The 22,509-nt window shown below is 35.0% G+C and overlaps 1 protein-coding gene across 1 annotated transcript; it reads right to left on the bottom strand.

Annotated features, from left to right (window-relative positions):
- Positions 1–1,459: 1,459 nt before the first annotated feature.
- On the bottom strand, positions 1,460–18,255 carry TMPRSS11B (transmembrane serine protease 11B). The gene is given in 11 exon segments (XM_059066102.1): positions 1,460–1,623; positions 2,261–2,401; positions 2,761–3,020; positions 4,539–4,716; positions 5,526–5,564; positions 6,238–6,347; positions 7,587–7,650; positions 7,735–7,854; positions 9,547–9,576; positions 9,579–9,664; positions 18,194–18,255. Coding segments are annotated over 11 exon segments (1,254 nt in total).
- Between the last annotated feature and the right edge of the window lie 4,254 nt (positions 18,256–22,509).

The raw sequence follows: 22,509 nt of genomic DNA, 5'->3' as shown, positions 1-22,509 counted from the left end.
ATTTCTTTTCATTCTTTTTTCTTTATTCTGTTCCACGGAAGTGATTTTCACCATTCTGTCTTCCAGGTCAGTTATCTGTTCTTCTGTCTCAGTTATTCTGCTATTGATTCCTTCTAGTGTAGTTTTCATTTCAGTTATTGTATTGTTCATCTCTGTTTGTTCTTTAATTCTTCTAGGTCTTTTTAAAACATTTCTTGCATCTTCTTGATCTTTGCCTCCATTCTTTTTCCTAAGTCCTGGATCATCTTCACTATCATTATTCTGAATTCTTTTTCTGGAAGTTTGCCTATCTCCACTTCATTTAGTTGTTTGTCTGGGGTTTTATTTTGTTCCTTCATCAGGTACATAGCCATCTGCCTTTTCATCTTGTCTATCTTTCTGTGAATGTGGTTTTTGATCCACAGGCTACAGGTTTGTAGTTCTTCTTGCTTCTGCTCTGAGTCAATAATTTATAATAAAGACAAAATAAAAGTAATGTTACAAACAATTGAAGGAAGAGAATTTTTAGTTTATTTTAGCTGTTTCTGAAATTTTAAGGTACTTCTTTTATTTTTAGGAAATTTAAAAGGTGAATTATTTGCAGAGATTGCAAAATCAGCCCTCCATACAATTGCACATGCACTATCAGGAGACCTACTGCAATAGATGCCACACTGTCCTCTCACCTTGAGGACCTCACATTATTTTTGCTGCAAGAAAATGTAAACAGATGACAAAAGAAGGACATGAAGAAAATATTATATAAAAATTTCAACTTAAGAATCATTTTAAAATTCCTGACTAATTTTGGATTTAAATTCTATGAGGGAAAATTCATGTGAGGGTTACAACTTATCAGAGAGGCTGAAGAATGACTCTAAGCAAATAATCATTCCTCTTAGTGTTACTCACTCTGTAAATTAAGAGACTTGGTCTAACTGAACCTATGATACCCCTTCTCCATTCCAAGATTATATGATTTTCCAAGATATACAAACTATCTCAAATATAAATAAAATGTGAATGTATATTATTTGCCTTACATATTCCAGTTTAACAAAGTGAATTTATAATTTATAGAATTATAAATCTATAAATTTATAATTTATAGAATTTAAAATAATTTATTTGGTAGATCCAGCATTAGTGTTCTCATACTAACAAAATATGTATTTTGTTAAATTCTGAAAAATAAATTAAGGTCTATTCTGAATATAAAAGTGAGGTAAATCAGAACTAGGCTATGAATAAAAATATTTTGGCCTTTATTTCTTTTTTTTTCTTTCTGTTTACTATATTAGTTAAATAGATAAATAAATGGATAGTGTTTTAGATACAATAAAACATTAATCAAGACTTTTATGCATTTGTATATAAGAAAATGATTGGTATACCAACAATCAAAAGAAAAAGATTTTGAGGCAATGGATAAGAATACCCTATAGTTGTCTTTTTGTTCCATTTCAAAGTTACTTCTCTTTCAGAGTGCAGTCTTGGAGGTAGTCCATCCACAATAAGCAGTCACTCGAGTATAGACACCTGGTTTATTCTTTTTACCACATCCTTTACCCCAGCTTACTATTCCAACAAGGTGCCAGATATTCCTAGAGTTGGGGTAAGCTAGTGGTCCACCAGCATCATTCTAGAATAAAAAGAGAAAAAAAAATGTTTCTTGTCCTGAAACATTTCTTTCTATCTATCCTCTGGAGTTGTCAACAGCCCCTAGGCAGTGAGACCATCCACCCTCTTTGGGCTTAGAACTGTGAGACTCTTGAATTTCTTCACAACCCAGGGCAACTACAAACCAGAGTATATTACCTACAGCTGTACTGGGGTGGATTGGGAAGTCTAGAATCTGACTTTGTAATAAGTCCAAACTTAACTATGGAGAAAGTGACTCAGAGGCTCCATGATGAAGCCTCTGAGGAGAGCATGACATGTGCACATGTAAAGCCTCCTGCTGCATCTCCTGATAAGAGAGAGGCAAGCATTCTAGTTCTGCAGGTTGCCCAGAAAATAGGGCCAAATTTATTTTATTACCTTGTAACTATGGATTCCTAGACTGAAAACTCCATGAGAACAGGGATTGTGTTCACCACTGCATCTCCAGCTTATGAGGTGGGTTCTGGTACATTAATGAGATTAATAAATGTTTGTTATGTGGATTGAAATAAGAAGCTACTCTGTGAAAATCATTAAGACAAAAGTAATATGGTGATAAAAACTTTCATTGAATTAGTACTTGGGAAAAAATGATTTGATAATGTATCTAGAAGTATTTGACAGGCATTAGCTTCTCCTGACATAAATCCAGCACACAGCATTGTATCAGTAGCCAAGCAGGACAATACATGTAGAGCATTGCAAACTTTATTATCAATAATCTTCAAAAAAGCCTGCTGAAGTATCACTGGAAGAGGACCTAAGGGCAATAAATTCTGCGTATTACGGAGATCTTAACCTTGTTTGTTGAGACAAAGAACATCTATGGAATAAAGCAGATTCTCTTGGTCACCAAGAGCCAGACCAGTCCCAGGCTAGATTGGTTTCTTTCTAATGTTTATTAGAGCTGGCTGCCTCACACATAAATTCCAAATTTTCCAATTCTTATTCCCAGAGATATTTCAGAAATTGAAGACAACACCATGCCTTTGGTCCCATCACTTGGTTTTCTTTTCAATATATTTATGGACTGGTTAATTGTGTGAAAGAATGATTGATTGATCAATTGATTAAATAATTATTCCTAGGAAGCTATTACATATTCACAGAAAATTTTACCATTTATATAAAGTGTTCCTCATTCTATAACTACAACACTGTCATTTTCTGAGAGCTTCATTTTGGCTTCAGGAAAACAAATCCTATGAATGTACTTCGTAAAAGAGACTTCTTCAGCAAGCTGTACAAGGGCAATATCATCATGAACCCCAGCTCTGCTATAATTTTCATGAAAAAGAATGTTTTGGACTTTCTGTGTCATGTATGGTTTATTTACTACAGTTCCAAAGTTGACAGTCCAATCTTCTGAGTTATTTTTCCTGGAGGACACAATTTAATTAAAATACACTCAGTTTAGGGACCAAAACGGTATTCACAGTGGTTATCTTATCACTTTAAGGTGTGAGTTTCCCAAACAACACTATAAAGCGCTTAAATTCTTATTTTTAAAATATCTTTGATGTGGGGATGTCATAAATGCTGCAGACACATAAAAATAGTGCTAACGACCATTAGAGCTGTCAGCCTTCTTCAAATCCTCCTAACTAGAGTCACTGATGTCTCCTGCTAGTTCAGTCCTGTCTGGTTTCTATGCATTTGAGTTGGGTAGGAATCATATACACAGTCTCAGTGGATGGAGTCCAGAATCACTCGTACTGCCATATACTCTGGGCTCCAGGAGCCTATGGCAGACTCTGGGCATCCGTCTGCCTACATAAAAAATTGCAATTTGTTCTCACCCAATCACTCCATTATATTTACCAAGTCAATGCATCTTGGCTTCTAATTTAGATTTTCTGACCAGTTTCTCCAGTTCCCCTGAGATTCTTTCTCAATTTAGGCCCTAAGATCCTATTTAACTATTGTCACTTCCTCAAAATGTCAGGTGCCTTTTTTTGGTTAAGGTTTCAAGACCTTCATGTAATTGTGACCCTCTTCAATCCTTCTCTCCTTCTGAAATCTTCAGTGACTTCACACATTCAATAGCTGTGTTTCTTCAGTAAGTAAGCATCTTGTCATTTAGAGGTGTCCCCAATGAATAAAACTACATTTTCTAAGCATATTTTCTAATGTTTCCTTTTACAAATCTTCTCTACTTCAAATAGTTCTTTCTGTTTGCTGTCCATAGAATACAACTTGTGTTGCTCCAACTCAACACATTTGAAGAAGGCTATTTTTCCAACTCGAAATGCGTATTATTTTTTCTGATCTACCTACCCCAATCAATCAAAGCTTATATCTTTAGAGTCTAGATCAAATCTTACACTGAATACCTCAGCTAGATTGTGTTCTCTTTCTTCACCAAGTTCCCATAGCACGTGCTATCTGTGTTGTAGATGTGACACTTACTACACTCTGCTGCCTTATACCTTTAATATATCATGTTTAAATTTCTTCAACTAGATTGTAAATCCCCAGAGGGCAAGACAAATAAGCACCCTGTAACTGGAGTCAGACATACCCAAGTTCACACTCAGTTTCTTTTATTTAAGAACTGTATGATCTTGGTCAAGTTATATCACCATTTGTAAACCCTAGTTTCCTCATCTTTAAATAAGTTAAAGTATACCTTTCATATGGAATTACTGTTATGATTAAATAAAATAATGTAAGTAAAGTACTTAACATCAGACCAAAGCCCCTATTTGGAAAATGTTAATTGCTTCCATTCATTTTTCCCTTAGTTGCCCAATTTAAATGTCTTTGCTGCCCTTCAATTACGCAAGTGGTTGTAAACTTCATATGGTCTTGGCGAATCTCACACATTTAGGTTAACCCTCACAGACCTCCCAAATAGGCCTGCAACCAGAATCCTGCATTTAGTCATACTTTCAAACTTAGCAAAGCAGTGAGCTGCAGATAGGAGCCACCTACTGCTGATCAGAGAAGCACCACAGTGGTGTTGGCCTTTCCACTGCATGCTTGCCTGCCATGGCCAGGCCCCCATCAGGGCATTTTCCCCATTCACAATTCGGTTGCCTGCTGTGATACTACTGGTCAGTCGTCCCCCACAACCTGAAGAAAGGATTTATTTATATAAGAGCACATATCTTTCATTATATTTTATAAGAAATATATTTTAAAACATTATTTGAAACCCTTCAATAATTGTCCAGCATCTCCTAATCAATGCTGTTTCTTTCCTGGAATGTACCCTTATCATGGTATCCCACTCCATCCTTGTTTGGGTGACTTTTACTTTTCCTCGTTTCCAGTCTCAAGGATTTTTCAACCATTGATTTTTGTTGTATCTATCTGTTATAATTCTAGTCTCCCCAAGTAGATTGCATAATTCTTGAAGGTGGAGACTTTGCTTCATTAAGGTCTGTATCTTACATAGCATATGCAATGCTGTCTGTAAAGCCCTATGTAGTCAACAGATACTCCATAAATATCCACTGAACGAATGAATACATGGTTGTATCACGCTGTAGGCCTCATGATACTCTAAAGAGAATTTGCTTAAAAGGTACAGAATTATTATTCACCTTATAATAAATATATTTGATATAGCCTAGTTTTGCATTTTCTTATTATCCTAAGTTCTTTCTTCCTTCACTTTTTTTTTTTTTAAACGAATTCAGACATGATATTCTTCATGATTCCATTCTTTGGAAACAGTTCTCATTTCACCTTTTTGGACAACCCATTATAAATGGTCAGTGTTTTTCAAAAAGAAATGCCAGATGGGTATGTGGCATATACAATAATTTTGAAAAACTGCTATAGATCTCCAACATGAAGTACTTCTAGATCCTTTTTAGCAAAATGATGGAGAACTATTTGTGAATGTGTTAAATTTATAATAAAGTTTCTAAACTTACAGTTATTCGTAAGCATTTCAACATTAGCCTTGCTGATTTCTGAAATTTAAAAAAAATAAAAACATAAGGTTGATAAAATATCACCAAGCAATTCTCTTCAGCCCAAGGACTAAATTTCCTAATCCAATTACTCCCAACATTTAACTATTCAGACTAGTTCATGTATTGTCTATCAACCCCTCTCACTTCTACTTGTTATATTTTGGTCATCTCTCCACATCTCTACCAGGTAGTATAGGAAAAGGGAAAAGGAAATAAAAAAGCAAAGCTATCAGTTTTATGATGGTTGAAGTAAAATATTTAGTGAATTAAGAAGCTGACACTCTTACTAAAAATGGCACTGGGCATAATCTTTGGATTTTTTTTTCCCTATGATAATTCTCATTACTCTGACATGTAGTTATCTATATTTTAAAGAAAAAAATCCAATTACAATTACATTTCATTTGACCTATCCTGCTCTTTAGAAGTCACCTCATTACTGAGACTGAATTATGAAATTTTGAGAATTTAACTTAAATTCAAGTCTCTTTTCTATTGGGAAGAGGCTTTAGAGAGAAAGAGAAGAGAGAACTAAAAAAAGACATATCAGAAAGTGCTGACTCTGAATCCCTGGGATACAGAGGGGCAGTAACTGGTACAGCCTTCTTTCCCAATGACTACCCACAAAGGAATCGTATCACTCCTTTCAGAACCTCTACCTCAAACTCACTTCTCATGAGTGGCCCATTGGTGACAGGGACTGTATTCTGAGGCAAAAGAGCTGTAACTGGCAGCTGGCAGCCATCAGAGCTTTCAAGGACACTAGGATCAACTGTCAGTCTGGAAGAAGCACAAAACTGGGCTCTGGAAACACAAGCTTATCACCTAATAGACCTTTTAACAATCCAAGTTAACGTTTGAAGAACTTCGTAGGACCTTCGAATGTTTACAAACTTTACTTTCTGTACTGGGGCAAAATCCCATCGTTTTCTTCCCTTGTTTTCTAGAGAATTATTTCAGACAAATTTTATCTTTAATAGTATTACTTCCATTCTTCCACAAGAAACAATGAGAAGTCCCTGTCCTCAATAGATTGGTTGGTTGGTTGGCTAGCTGGATTTTTTGTTTTGTTTTGTTTGGAGAGTTCAGACTTCCCCAGAATAGATATTGGCAGTTACCAAATTACAGGTGCTCTCTCCTTTTATCACTCACCCCCTATGCCCTGTGATACCTGTCTCCCTGCAGCCCTCACCACTACCACCATCAAGCACACTTACAATACATATTTAGACAACTGTTACCTCAAAAGATTCACTTTTGTCCACAGGCATTACAGTGATGGTAGTTATTAAAGAGACCAAAAGAGGATTATTTTAGGAAAGATATGGCCAGGTGGGTATGGATGGGAGAAGAGGTGGCTAGTATATAGGTAGCAAAACAATCAGATCAGACTCCTTGTTTTGCATAGTTACAGTCTTTTATCATAGAAATCAGTTAGGACTGACTGCCACCAAAAACCTTACAATTCTCCTTCAAGTACAGAGATTAAAGATATGTACAGGGGCTTCCCTGGTGGCGCGGTGGTTGGGAGTCCGCCTGCCGATGTAGGGGACGCGGGTTCGTGCCCCGGTCCGGGAGGATCCCGCGTGCCGCGGAGCGGCTGGGCCCGTGAGCCATGGCCGCTGGGCCTGCGCGTCCGGAGCCTGTGCTCCACAACGGGAGAGGCCGCAACAGTGAGAGGCCCGCATACCGCAAAAAAAAAAAAAAAAAAAAAAAAAAGATATGTACAGAACACTTCCTACACTGAATAGAAATTTGTTAAATACAGTGATAATTTAATTTATGGGGAGCTCTTTATCCCTTCCCTCCCTCCCTCCCTTCCTCCCTTCTTTCCTTCCTTCTTCCCTTATTTCCTCCCTTCCTTCCTTCTCTCTTTCTCCCTCTATCTCTCTTTCTGTTTCTTGCTGTTGTTATTTAAAACTGGAGCTGATATGACATATTACCTACTTCTTGTTCCATAAGATCTTTTTTTTTAAAAATTTTTTTGTTCCATAAGATCTTGAATGAGTTTGTACTTACAGAAGTTTGATGACTTGAGAGTTGATATATTCTTTGTATACACCAGAATTTTGAAATGCATCAGATATCTGTCAAGAGAAAAAAACAAAGAAAGCCACCACATGTTTCAATCAAATTTATAGTAAAATTAGTAAGATAAATCTCTGACTTATCTTAGTCTCAATATATTTGCTCAGATCTGTGCTGACTTGTGAAACTGCTTTTTCACAATTATCATTGTATGTGACTCCAGAAATATGAAAATCACCTTGGTAATAGTAAGTCTTTCCTGTGAAATAAAGAAATACTTAGAAAATTTTAAAATAGGAAGTGACCTCAAGTCCCTCCATATCTTTATCTCAAAATTAATATCCAATGAATAGACTCAGACAGGGAAATTAATTTACTACCACTTAAATGAGAGATTCCCCTAGCTCTCATCCAACTCTAGTTACTCTCAATATTAACAAAGATTGTGTTAGATCCTAAGCCAGAATCCTAGAGTAAACCCGTCTTCCAAAATGACTTCAAACAACATTTACAACAGAGTTTGAGTGTCTATTTTTACTTCAAGAAGCCCAGTTCAACTAATTTAACTTCAGGTAGTATAAGCTCGTCCAGCCTTGTATCTGAAATTGTAGAAAGTTGATCATATAGAGAAATTCAAGAGTAAATTCTCATCCACACACTTCCTGCTCAAGCCAGGATGACTGTAGTTCTCCCTTTTGCATCACTCCTCTCCAGAAGAAGAAACAATGTTAAAAGCAAACTATATTTTGGAAGGATAGCTAATTAAGCTACTGGTCCTCACTAACATGTTGACAGGGCTTCTTTACGAGGGTTTGATTTGGAAAACTTAGAGCACTATACATAAGGAAATTATGTGAATAAAGTTATTTTTTAATGAGTAGAGCCAAGAAGAGATTAGAAAGATTCAGACTACAGAGAGTTTGTGGGTAGACATGGCAGGCAAGAGACTGTGAGCAACCACTATGCTTCTGAAGGATAAGTTTTTAAATTTGAAACTAAGATGGTTGGGGAGAAGCAAAGGAGAAGAGGTTAGGTTAGAAGAGAACTGGAATTTTCATTGAATCAAGCAAAAGGTATCCACACTGCATTATTGTATAGGGTGATATATTTCAGAGGAATAAAACAGAAAAATCATGATAAAGTCAATAGAATAATACACTTAAAGTATTAAGATGTGGGTTTGTGCTCAGCTATGCCACTTAAAAGCCTGTGATATCTAGGAAGTCACTTTACTTTACTGAGCCTCAGTTTCTTGCATATGAGAATAAGGATAATAGTAAAACCTGCCCTCCCAGGCTCAAAGGATTAGTATGAGGATCAAGCAGAATAATGGATATCAAATTTCTTTAAAAACATTAAATGGTTACAAAGATTTAAGGGTTTACTTTTCTGAAAGGTAAAAATAAGCCAGAAAAACATGCTTTTCTGGATATAGGGTTAATAAAAGTTATTAAAAATAAGATCAAGTTAGTATGAGCATTCAGCCATTTAACCACTCTTGACTATCCACTATTAGAAGAGCCATTAGTGGATTATCCATTGCTGTTTATCAATTATATCTTAACAACCAATATCAGAAATGAGCCAAGAAGAGTAGGGATCTCCAGAGTTTGAGGTATATTTGCTAAAAGATGTATGACTTAACTACCAACCTACTATATAAGCACTTTTATTGACAATGAATATTGGCATCAAAGTATTGAGCATTTCAGTCTTGCCCATATTCCCATAGCTGTTGATATAACTTATAGACTGGATCAAAAAGGCATCCGATTCCAAAATACTATAAACTTTGGTGTCAAATAATATAAAGTTATTATGTTGAAATAAAGTGATAAGTAGATGAGAAAGTTTCCATAAAGAAATTAAATATTCCTGTTGTTTCTTGTCAATTTCTAAGAGTTAAAAGCGATTTAGTAGTAAGTGTGAAAATTGAAGTGTCAATACTGACCAACTGCCAGAAAATGGACAAGGAGACCAAAGTTACTGCCAAGATTGTCATCACTCCAGGGAAAATAAGGATTGTCATCCACAGTGGCCAAGATCTTCTCTGGGAAGATATGTTGTACCTACAAAAGGAGGAAAGTGGCTCAAATCAGATGATAAATATTCTAAATCTACCTGTCTCTCCACCAACTCATACAACACAATCGATAACTTATGCATCAGGTCTTTATATTAGCTTAAAACATAGAAGCCTCAAATGTGTCAAAGAGGATAGACTCTAATGCTCATTCATTTAACAAATCATCCTGGAGTACTATGTTAGCTGCTAGGGATACAACAGTGAGCAAAATTAGCATGGTTTGTGTACTCATGTTGATGAGGAGAAATTGATTTGCTTTTTTTAATCTATCCAAAGAAAGTTACAAAACATTACATGTGATCTGATTTTATCTTTGCAAACTATAGCCACATCATCTACATGGACATATATAGATTTATTAACACAAATATATAACATCATTTATATGTTTAATTAAATGTGTAAGAAAACATGATGTCAATTGCAACTTTCCCATGTTATAAGATTATGGGTAGACTTTTTTGTTTACTTTTTCTTTAACTATACTTTCTAATGTTTCGACAGTAAACAGGATTGTTTATATAACATAATTTAACAGATACATTTCATCATCAAAACCAATCAATTAGATTAAAAATAATCAGAAAATATTGTGACTTGGCATCATACAGATAGAGTGGTCTAGGGTTAGAGTTAGGTCATATGACCACCCTTAGTCTAATTTTTATAAGGTTTGGACATTAGTTATTTTTCATATCTTGAAAGACATGATGTCATGAAATAGTCCATTTGGACAAAGAGCTGTAACACACACACACAAATCTGATTTCAAGTTTCAAAATAGCCTCAACTAGTTCTTCAATCTCTTCAATCTCAGCATTATCCTAAATAAAACTTACAAAACAAGAGTTTGTAAGCAGTGGATATATTTGGCAAATTAGATATTTCCTATGAGCAGGAGAACATTTTTGTTCTTATCCCTCCAGGACTAATTAACTTTTACGTAGAGAAGATCTTTTAAAAATGAGTAATAAGTACCTATGCCACACCTGTGCAACTCCACCCCATCTTATTCCTCTCTGTTCTGTTCTCAGTTCTTAATCCTACTCTTCCTTCTATCTCTTTTGATGACTTGTTAATTAATGTTTCCCTGAGCCAACATTGTCAAAGCTCTTCAAAGAAACTCCCCACATTCCATGTATGCTTTTATATTGGAATTCATTTGTTTGATCTCATCCTCTTATACTAGATAAATCACACTTTAAAAGGAGTATACAATTAAAGTAAATAATAACAATATTTATAACCTTATTAATATCTGATCATATATGTCTTCTAATGAGTAGAAAAATTTACTGTGATAGTGAAGTCTCAAATTTGTTTTGGATTAGCTGGTTGTAACTTAGCCTGGTAGCTTAGTCTTTCTGAGACATAAATATTAGTTTGAGGGACTCAAACACTATGTAGCCCAAATTATGTACATAGTACAGAAAGTAGCTGAGATGGTTTCTATACAAATAATCACTATATTACAGCTTATAAAATGCTTTTCTTGGAAGACCCCTTTTAGATGTTCTTGAAAGTTCTAAAGAATACATATCGTTGACTATAGCACTGATACTGCTTTTTCCCCTTCATTGTGAATTTCTTCCTGTCAAAAACAATTAAGGAGATTTTTTATATCTAAAAGATCACAAAAGTTTATGATTTATTAAATTTCTCCTCTAGTAAATATGATGTATGGACTCTAAAAATTGATTATTTTTTAATAATAGCTGAAATTGTTAAAATCATGTTCTAAATATCAAAAAAAAATACATTCACGAAACAATTCACTCTCTCATCTATCAAAAAAATTTGTGGCCATAATTTTTTTTAAAGGTAGGAATTTGAGTTCTTGGATGAACCCCTCATTTAATAAAGAGAATAGGTTAAAAATTAATCTTCAATGAATTTAACCAACTCCATATGCTTAACTAAACTATACCTGACTCATTTTGGATTGAATTTACTTCAAAGAAGGGCTCATTGTTATTCTGGTATAATCAACCATTCACCTTAATCAAATTACAGTAATGTTAAAAAATGATGGCAACTACATTATTCACAATTTTAAAACATCAATCTCACTGTAATTTATCTCCTATAGCCCATACCAGGTATCGTTTCCTAGATTAGACTTCCCTATAACCACATTCTGATACTGCATTAGCAGTTAAACTGCAAAGTATTACAAACAGTAGTTTTAATTTATTAAAACTTCATTTCCAACCATTTGAATTGGATTAACCTGATTTCTGTTATACAGTGAAGAGTGTTAAAAAAAATTCCAAAGCAAAATTCCTCAAATCCTATAAAGATAAACCTTTTTTTTTTTTTTTTTCATAGAGGACTTTAAATTATTAGGGAGAGGCTTGTGAATAAGGAACAAAGAAATTAATGATCAAATGAAGCAAATGGCCTCCACCACCAACTTTCTTCTGGAACTCGAGGAAAGCCGAGAGTCCATGGAAAGGAACTCGCTTGAAAATTTATTAAGTTTTGTGGGCCCACTGCAGTTTGTCAAGTGCTAAGTAAAGTACATTATTCTAAAAATCTATAATGGCATTCAGGTTTTTTAATTATTTCTAAAAAACATTCAAGTTAGAAAATATGGTTTTAGTTACACTATTAGAGAACCAAAATGGTAGTATTCTTATGAGTGGTTATTTTTTAAAAGTAAGCAAAATTTTGCTGAACTTTGATTATTTTTTTTCCAAATTTCTGAAACTTTCCAGAGACTTTACAGGGCCTCTGGACCTCAGAAATAATAACATGCGTCCAGAAATAAAAATCTAAATTATAAAAAGCAACCAATTAACAAAAAACTAGAAAATACTCTGTAGCAACCTGTTAGCTTTTATAGGCTTAATCTCCCAAATAAAATCCCATTTACCTGAACATAATGTTCTGATTGTGGTGGTGATGTCAGGGACAAGGGTAGTGATTGATGATGACAATGATGATAGTGATAATAAAAATAAGGGCCTTCTGGTGTAGCTTTTAGGATGATCAGTGTTTCACAGGTTTATGTGCTACATCCAGTGTTGGTTGGTTTGTTTTTATGGGCTGGGTGAAATATAGAGAACAAATAAGATGAAACTTGTCTGACTAGTGTTAATGACTGTCGTATTTCTATGGTTTCAAGATAGGAGTCATCCAGGAGGTGACAAACTTCCTTGACTTGGCTATTTAGAAAAAAGTAACAGCCTAGTCTTGGACTAGTCACTTAAAATGTACACCCAAGAAACAGCTTTGTGGTAAATCAGGATAATCCTAACTCTGTGTTTGACCAATTCCATCATTCTGGCTTCTTCCTCCTCAACTGAAACTGGCTGTTAACTATGTAGAAGTTTCTGACAAAAGACTTTCCACAAAGTACCGATTTTAACGTAAGTAATCTTGCCATCATTTTGATATATGAAATTCTGTTTAATTGCAATTTATATTTTCATTTCCCTAATTACCAGTGAGAATGATCATTGTGATCATTATTTCACTTTTCAGCCATGCTGCAGCCCCAGTTTTTGTGTACTGACTCCTAAAGCCAGTAAGACTGTGGCTTTCTGCTTAACTTTTTAGCTCCTCTACATCACCTGGACTGGCCAGTGCCCTCTGGTAAGAAACCATATGTATGTAAATCCTACCCAGTACAGTCCCTTCCCTTCATGAATTGACTCTGAGACAGTTTTTATCAGTTTTTTGTCATTCTGTACTGCCTTCATATGGTTTTTATATTTTTTCCAAAGTTTATAACTATTAACTCTAAAAGGGCTTGATATAAGAAATTTCACCATTGCTGGAAGTGGAACTAGTTATTGGTGACTTTTAAAAAACAGAATTTCTTAATTTTAGTTTTAAATTTCTTAATTTTAGTTTAATTTTTCTTAATCTTATTTCCTGTCAAGGTTAGTATTTTATGTGTATATATATGTAGTTTGTTGAAGAATTCCTTGCCTTTTATAAAGATATACTTGTAGTTTTATTTAAATAACTTTAATGTGTTACCATCTGCATTTAAGTCATCAATTCACATTGCATTCATCTGTGTGTATATTATGAAGTAGGAGTAAAGGTGCATTTTTTTCCATATGACTGTTAATTGACCCTGTACATCTTATTGAAATCATGCATGTGCAATTCTTTATCTACTGCCCTGCAAAGTCACCTGTGTTATAAATCAAGTGTAAATCAAATGCAGGTCTCTTTCTGAATTTTTTATTGTTTCTTTGATTTATTTTTTTATTACTGTGCCATATCACACCACCTTAATTATCGAAGTTATAGAATGTCTTGTGTCAACTTAAAGAAAAACACACAACGTAAGAGTTGTGAGTTAAGTTGTATTCAAGGTCTTACTGAGGACTAGCCACTCAGTTAGCTCTGAGGAAACTGCTGCAAAGAGGTAGGGGACAAACCAGTTTATATATGATTTTTGGCTGGGAAATACATGCAATCAAGCATACATCTTGGTAAAAGTGTACTGCTATCACAAAGAACAGATATCTCAAGTGAGTGATTTTAGTGCTTTTCTATGTATGGGAAGATGCAGGAATCCAGGGTTATTAAAATTCCTCTGGAGATGTTTATCTAACTATCTAAGGGGCCTGTTGTCCAAAACACAGAGAGCCTCATCCTGTCATCCTCTTAATTTCTTCTCAGATTGCAGTAGGTCAGCGAATGTAGTGGGTTATGACTTAATCCTTGTAGAAAACACTTTTGTTTTTCTCTGTTCACACTTGATATCTGGTATGTAAGCCCATATTTGTTTTCCTGTTTCAAAATTATCTTGGCTATTTTTAGTCAATTGCCTTTTACTTATAAATTTTAACATTGACTGATCAATTTCCAAAAAGAAATCTCTGGACTTTTATTGATATAGCATTGAACCTATAGATCAATTGGGGAAGAATTGACTTCTTAATATATTGAAGCTTCCAATCTGTGAACTTGTACATTCTTTCATTTATTTAGATTTTCTTTAATTTCTCTCAATAGTGTTTCACAAGTATCTGAATAGAAGTCTTATACATGTTCTCCTAGGTTCAGTCTCATGTATTTGATTTATTCTATCCTGGTGTAAATTGTATTATTCCTTAAATTTCATGTTATATTTATTGCTGACATATAGAATACAATTGACTTTTGTCTATTGACCTTGTATTGAGAAAACTTAATTCATTTATTAATTTTATTTTTTCTATTTGTATATATATATATTTTAAAATTTATTTTATTTATTTATTTATTTTTGGCTGTGTTGGGTGTTCCTTGCTGCACACAGGCTTTCTCTAGTTTCGTCGAGCGGGGGCTGCTCTTCGTTGCAGTGTGTGGGCTTCTCATTGCACTGGCTTCTCTTGTTGCAGAGCATGGGCTCTAGGCCCGTGGGCTTCAGTAGTTGTGGCTCACAGGCTCTAGAGAGCAGGCTCAGTAGTTGTGGCACACATGCCCAGTTGCTGCGCGGCATGTGGGATCTTCCCAGACCAGGGCTCAAACCCATGTCCCCTGCATTGGCAGGCAGATTCTTAACAACTGCACCACCAGGGAAACCCTCTATTTGTATATTATTTTAGATTTTTAGCATACACCTACATCTTCAAATAAAAACAGTATTATAACTTCCTTTTCATTGCTTATACTTTCTTTTTTTTTTTTTTTGGTTGCTTGGTTGATTGATTGCCTTACATCATAGAACTCTAGTACACTGTTGAATAGAAAGGGTTGATAGCTGGCATCCTTCTCTTGTTCCTAATTTCAGGGAAAAGCTTTCAGTATTTCACCATTAAATAGGATGTTTGCTATCATTTTATCAGATTAAACAAGTTTTCTTTTACTTTTAGTTTGCTAATTTTTTTTTTGTGTGTGTGTGTGTGGTACGCGGGCCTCTCACTGTTGTGGCCTCTCCCATTGTGGAGTACAGGCTCTGGATGCGCAGGCTCAGCGGCCATGGCTCACGGGCCTAGCCACTCCGCAGCATGTGAGATCTTCCAGGACCGGGGCACGAACCCGTGTCCCCTGCATCGGCAGGCGGACTCCCAATCACTGTGCCACCATGGAAGCCCGCTAATTTTTATAATAAATGAATTTTGAATTTGACCAAATGTGGTTTTTTTGCATTTATTGAGATAATCATATCATTTTTCTACTTTTATTTGACCAGTATCGTGAATTATATTGATTTATATTTAAATGTTAAGCCAACCTTGTATTTCTAGAATAACCCCAACTTGATTGCAAATAAAATACGATACATTTTGTGTGTCACTGGGTTTCATATCTTATTTTGTTTAGGATTTTTGCATCCATACTTCTGAAAAAGAATGACATAATTTTACTCTCTTTTAATGTCATTATTAAGTTTTGTAATCAAGGTTATGTTGGCCTTATAAAACAAGTTGGAAAGTAACTATTTTATTGCAAATAAAATTTTAAATTTATATCAAGTGAAAAAATTCCTAAAAAAAATTCAAGTCTCCAAAACTGATGTAATCACCACTCTAAGAAATAGTACCTGCCCTTCAAGCATACCACCTTTGGACTTTGCACAAAGTCAAAATAAACTTAAACTAACTCCCTGAGATTTAGAACTTTATTGGGTTGGCCAAAAATTGCCTTTAGTTTTTAAGTAAAAATAAAAGGCACATTTTTCATTTTCACCAAGAACTTTATTGAACAACATATTCACCCTTTGTTCCACTACCTTCTGCCATTTTTCAGGCAGCTTCATAATTCCATCTTCCTAAAACTTCTTATCTTTTTGAGCAAAGAACTGTTCCGGTGCCTTTTACAGTCTTCCAGGGAATTGAAATTTTTTCCATTAAGAGAATTTTGTAAAGACCAACATAAAAGGAAATCTGAACGTGCCAAAATAAATGGAAATCTGAAGGTGCAATGTCTGGTGAATACAGCGGATGAATCAGAACTTCCCACCCAAGCTGTCACTGTTTTTGCCTGGTCATCCAAGAAACACGTGGACTTGCAATATCCTGATGGAAGATAATGCATTTTCTGTTGACTAATTCTGGATGCTTTTTGTAGAGTGCTGCTTTCAGTTGGGCTAATTGGAAGCAGTACTTTCTGGAATTAATCATTTGGTTTCCCGGAAGGAGCTCATAATAGAGGACTCCCTTCCAATCCTACCATATATACAGCATCACCTTCTTTGGATGAAGACTGGTCTTTGGTGTTGTTGTTGGTGGTTCATTTCACTTGCCCCATGATCTCTTCCATTCCACATTATTGTACAGTATCCACTTTTCATCACCCGTCACAATTTGCTTTAAAAATGGAACGTTTTCATTACGTTTAAGTAAAGAATCGCATGAGGAAATACGGTCAAGAAGGTTTTTTTCGCTTATGTGGAACCCAAACATCAAAGAGATCAACGTAACTGAGCTGGTGCAAATGATTTTCAAGGCTTGATTTGGATATTTTGAGTATGTCAGCTATCTCCCACATGGTATAATGTTGATTGTTCTCAATTAATATCTCGATTTGATTGCTATCAACTTCAGCTGGTCTACCTGACCGTGGAGCATTGTCCAGTGAGAAATCTCCAGCATAAAACTTCACAAACCACTTTTGACACATTTGATCAGTCACAGCACCTTCTCCATACACTGCACAAATCTTTTTTTGTGTTTTGGTTGTGTTTTTACCTTTCTTGAAATAATAAAGCATAATATGCCAAAAATGTTGCTTTTTTTTCTTCCATCTTCAATATTAAAATGGCTACACAAAAATTCACCAATTTTGAAGTCTTTTTTTTTAATGCACGCTGATATGACAGCTGTCACATACAACGTAACAAAACTGTTTTGAATGAAGTTAAAGACAGCTAAGTGCTACTAGAGCCATCTTATGGAAAAAACCAAACGAACCTTCTGGCCAACCCAATATTTGTTGAAACAGCTAATAGAAATATGATCCGTGACTCATAGAGATGTTATATGACATTTACTGTCAATTTATCTTTTTAAAACAAGACTGAAAGATTTGAAGCTGGTGTATATAAAATATTTATATTAGATATCAATCATTTCATATGCATCTTTTTCTTTTGATTTGCTTCTAATGTCAAAAATAGCAACTACTGAATGACATGGTTCTTCAACTTTCCACGGATAAACAGTTTTGCTGCTGAAACAGTATAAGCCTTTCTTCCATCTTGAACAAAGCCTAAAATTTCAGTACTTATGCACTTTTTCTCCCCTTGGTCCCATAACCACAAAAGTCCTGTCAATTGTAATGGAAAAGCACAATATGTTATGTTATATATTAATGGTCTGGTTGAATCATCATTCTTTAAATGAGTATATTATAGAATGCACATGTGTTCCAATACATTTCCCATAGGCTGCATGTCCCAGTTTCAATTCAGTTATGAAGCCTCAATGTCTTAACGAACTTGGATAAGAATTAATTAAATGCTCTGTAACAGCTGGAATTATCCACCTCATGACAGCACTTCCTCTTCCTGGGTTTATATTTCCCCCCAAATCTTTACCATGACATTTGCATCCAAATACATTACTTTTCAAAATTTTCAAAATCCTTCAAACCCACCTTAAGCCTTTCTACCAAATCTTTTGCCATAACTCTGGCCCACATTAATTTTAATATTTTCTGTCATAAAATTGCACATACCTCACAACAACTAATTACTACTTATTGTTCTATTTGTGCCATACTTGTTTCCCCAAGAAGATGATACGATCCTAAAGTGCAGGGTTTATGTATTTTACTAATTTTTCATACATTCCAGGTTCTCAATAAGCACTTACAGGTTCACTGTCTGGAACAGGAAGCAAGTACCTCTTCTCCTTTCTTTTTATTGCCTGTTTATTCCTACATAGTATTTGGCTCTTATTCATATTATTTTCTTTTGCATTTGCAATAATATTTGGTTTAGCTCATCTAGCTAGATAACAGTAGCCTTTTTCAGGACACTGTTTCTTAATAAACACACTTCTAACAGGACCTGGTTCTCAAAATAGCAAAACCAGAAGCTCAGTTTTATCAATAGTCGATCATGATCGAGATCTAGGGAATTACTTCATATTTATCAAACTCATGATGTACTTTTTTGACCAAGATGTCATGTAGTTAACTTAGAATGGGAGCTAGAGTATTCCCTATCTATAGAATGCATGAGTCCATCACTAGGAAGCTACCTTCATATTCTCAAGTAACCTGGGTAACCTATTAACCTAGTTAATAGGTCTGTTACTCAATAAGTGATGTAGGACTTTCCTGGTGATCCAGTGGTTAAGACTCCGTGCTTCCAATGCAAGGGGTGTGGGTTCAATCCCTGGTCAGGGAGCTAAGATCCCACATGCCCTGCAGCATGGCCAAAAATTAAAAAAAATTTAAAAGTGATGTATATGTATCAAATCCAAATATTCTGATACTTGAGTGCCCGCCTACTTCCTATAAATCCTCTAGATTAAAACACTGTTTCTTGTGCATTGGTAATTTCTTTTGCTAAAACTATAACTTCATTATATACTCTGTTCAGACTAAAGAAAGTTGAAAGAAGATTGACTTTCCTTGCCAACCCTTGTAACATAGTGAACTGAAGTCTAACATTAATAAAAAGATTGTAAGAGACCAAATTGCTGTTCAATAAGTTTCAGTCTTTTGTAAGATGAATTACATTCCTAGGTACTAAGTGTACTTACAAATGAAACTGTGTGCAGTATTATAGCTAATGTTTATGAAATTTTGATGAATCATAAGTTGAGAGGAATACAAGAGTGGAGATAACACAGTTTATTTTTTTATAATAGATATTTATTGGAGTATAATTGCTTCACAATACTGTGTTAGTTTCTGTTGTACAACAAAGTGAATCAGCCATATGCATACATATATCCCCATATCCCCTCCTTCTTGAGCCTCCCTCCCACCCTCCCTATCCCACCCCTCTAGGTCTTCACAAAGAGAAAAGTTGTTATTGAAAATCATTTGCCACTGAGTCTAACAAAATTCTGGGTAAAAAAAAAATCAAGGATAAATTATTAAAGTACGGCTTGAGCAAATCTAAAAACTGGAAGCAATCATTACTTGAAGACTATATTGATTCACTTAAGATAAATGTTGTCAGATTAACTTTATACCACTTCTAGATTAGGTGATTAGGGCAATGTGGTAGACAGAGGTACTTAGAACTCTTACTGTTTTTATCATCTTAATAATTATTATCATCACTAATATAACAAAGATAATTGCTGCCATTCATTGAAGGTATACTATCAGCCTTATATTGCATCTTCCAAACTTCTATATACCTTTCATATTAATTTTTTCAACAATTCTATGAGATAAATTTTGTCACTCCCATTTTACAAATGAGGAAATTGAACTTCAGGGAGTTTGTTACTTGTCAAAGGTCACCCAGATAGTGAGTAGTGAAATCAAGATTAATTTTTTAAAAATATATGGGACTGGCATGGAAGCAACCTAAATGTCCACTGACAAAGGAATAGATAAAGAAGATGTGGTACATAGATAAAATGGAATATCACTCAGCCATTAAAAAAAAACAAAATAATGCCGTTTGGGCTTCCCTGGTGGCGCAGTGGTTGAGAGTCCACCTGCCGATGCAGGGGACACAGGTTCGTGCCCCGGTCTGAGAGGATCCCGCATGCCGCGGAGTGGCTGGGCCCGTGAGCCATGGCCGCTGGGCCTGCGCATCCGGAGCCTGTGCTCCACAATGGGAGAGGCCACAACAGTGAGAGGCCCACGTACCGCAAAAAAAAAAAATAATAATAATAATAATAATGCCGTTTGCTGCAACATGGATGAACCTAGAGATTGTCATACTGAGTGAAGTAAGTCAGACAGAGAAAGAAATATCATATGATATCACTTATATGTGGAATCTTAAAAAAAAAATGGTACAAATGAACTTATTTACAAAACGGAAATGGAGTCACAGAAGTAGAAACCAAATTTATGGTTACTATGGGTGAAGGGGGATGAGCGATAAATTGGGAGATTGAGACTGACATATACACACTACTATATATAAAATAGATAACTAATAAGGACCTACTGTACAGCACAGGGAACTCTACTCAATACTCTTTAATGACATATATGGGAAAATAATCTAAGAAAGAGTGGATATATGTATAACTGATTCACTTTGCTGTACACCTGAAACTAACACAACATTGTAAATCAACTATACTCCAATAAAAATTTTTTTTAAATACACGGGTCTGGGACTTCCCTGGCAGTCCAATAGTTAAGACTTCACCTTCCAATGCAGGGAGTGCAGGTTTGATCCCTGGTCGGGAGCTAAGATCCCACATGCCTCGGGGCCAAAAAAACAAAACAGAAGCAAACAAATTCAATAAACACTTAAAAAAATACATTGGTCTGGCATTTCCTGTAATGATGGACTAAGGAATTCAGACCAACACTTCTGATAATTATATGAGGAAAGATGGGTAAAATAAATAGTTAGAAATTCTGTTGACGAGGTCATAGAGATAACGAGATAAAAATTTCAGGGCCGAGATCTCGGTGAAGATAAACTCAGAGAAGTTGAGTTAACGTGCCATTTGGAGCTGCTATTTCTGAAAAGTATGCTAAAGCTGAGTAGGGCATCTGACAGTATCAGGGCAACAGCATCAAAAATTGGAATCCAGGGCCTACACTGGATAAGGGTTGTTGATAAACCCAACATGCTTTGAGTTGGGTTCCTGAAAGGCAATTTGCTAAATGAAAGTATATGCCCAATGACTGAATTGGATATCTCTATGAAAAACAATAATGATACTTGGTCCCTACATGGCATTCTACTATAGGAGGATCATAGATCTTAATGTAAAAGGAAAAATAATAAAGCTTTTAGAAGATAATTTAGGAAATAATCTTCATGATTGTGAAGACAGCAAAGTTTTCACACAATGAAAAAAAGGTATTACCACAAAATACCATACCTTGTGGTATTTTTACATAATAAAACATTCCACAGCAATTTAAGTAAAAGAACTTCAGATACATGCAGAAACATAGATAATTCTCACAAATGAAAAAGTTACAAAATAATATATACCTTATGATTTCATTTCTGTAATATTCAAACACAATTAGATGTAGCGTATAGAGTTAGAAGTCTAGGTTACTGTTTTCTGGGATGCTGGCAGTGTACTATTTCTTGACTAGGTGGTAATTACATGGCTGTTCACTCTGTGACAATGTATTGATCTGTACCTTTGTCTTCTTTGTTCTTTTCTGTGTTATACTTCACATCAAATTTTCTGAAAAATTAATACATAAGCTATTAAAAAGGAAATTATTTCTGTATGAAAGCAAAATAAAGAGCCTGTCAACAATATGTACTGAAAACTTACTGCACTGCCGAGCACCTTGCAAGGTGCTGTGAAGGTAGATATGAAAGATACAGAAAAGAATGCATGTGCGATCTAAAGAGGTTAGATGTGATAAGAAATTTAATATACCTGAAACATATGTGAATATTGTTATTATAATAACTAAATGACTTTTTCCAAGAAAACTTGTCAAGAGTTACACATTTCAGTGCACTCCATTTTCAGATGGAGTTTTCATAAGAAGAAAATGAGTACCCATTATTTGCATAGCTAAATGTGTAAAATTTTAAATATACTGCTGGTATTTAAAACCCTACTCTCAAATTTTTTTTTTTAGTTGGAGTATAATTGCTTTACAATGTTGTGTTAGTTTCTGCTGTACAATGAAGTGAATCAGCTCTATGTATACCTATATCCCCTCCCTCTTGGACCTCCCTCCCTCCCCCCCATCCCACCCACCTAGGTTGTCATAGAGCACCGAGCTGAGCTTCCTGTGCTTTATAGC

Source organism: Kogia breviceps, chromosome 6 (assembly GCF_026419965.1).
Source record: "Kogia breviceps isolate mKogBre1 chromosome 6, mKogBre1 haplotype 1, whole genome shotgun sequence".
Taxonomy (NCBI): Eukaryota; Metazoa; Chordata; class Mammalia; order Artiodactyla; family Physeteridae; genus Kogia; species Kogia breviceps.
Note: the sequence above shows the minus strand (reverse complement) of the source record. Positions and strands in the feature narration are given on the sequence as shown.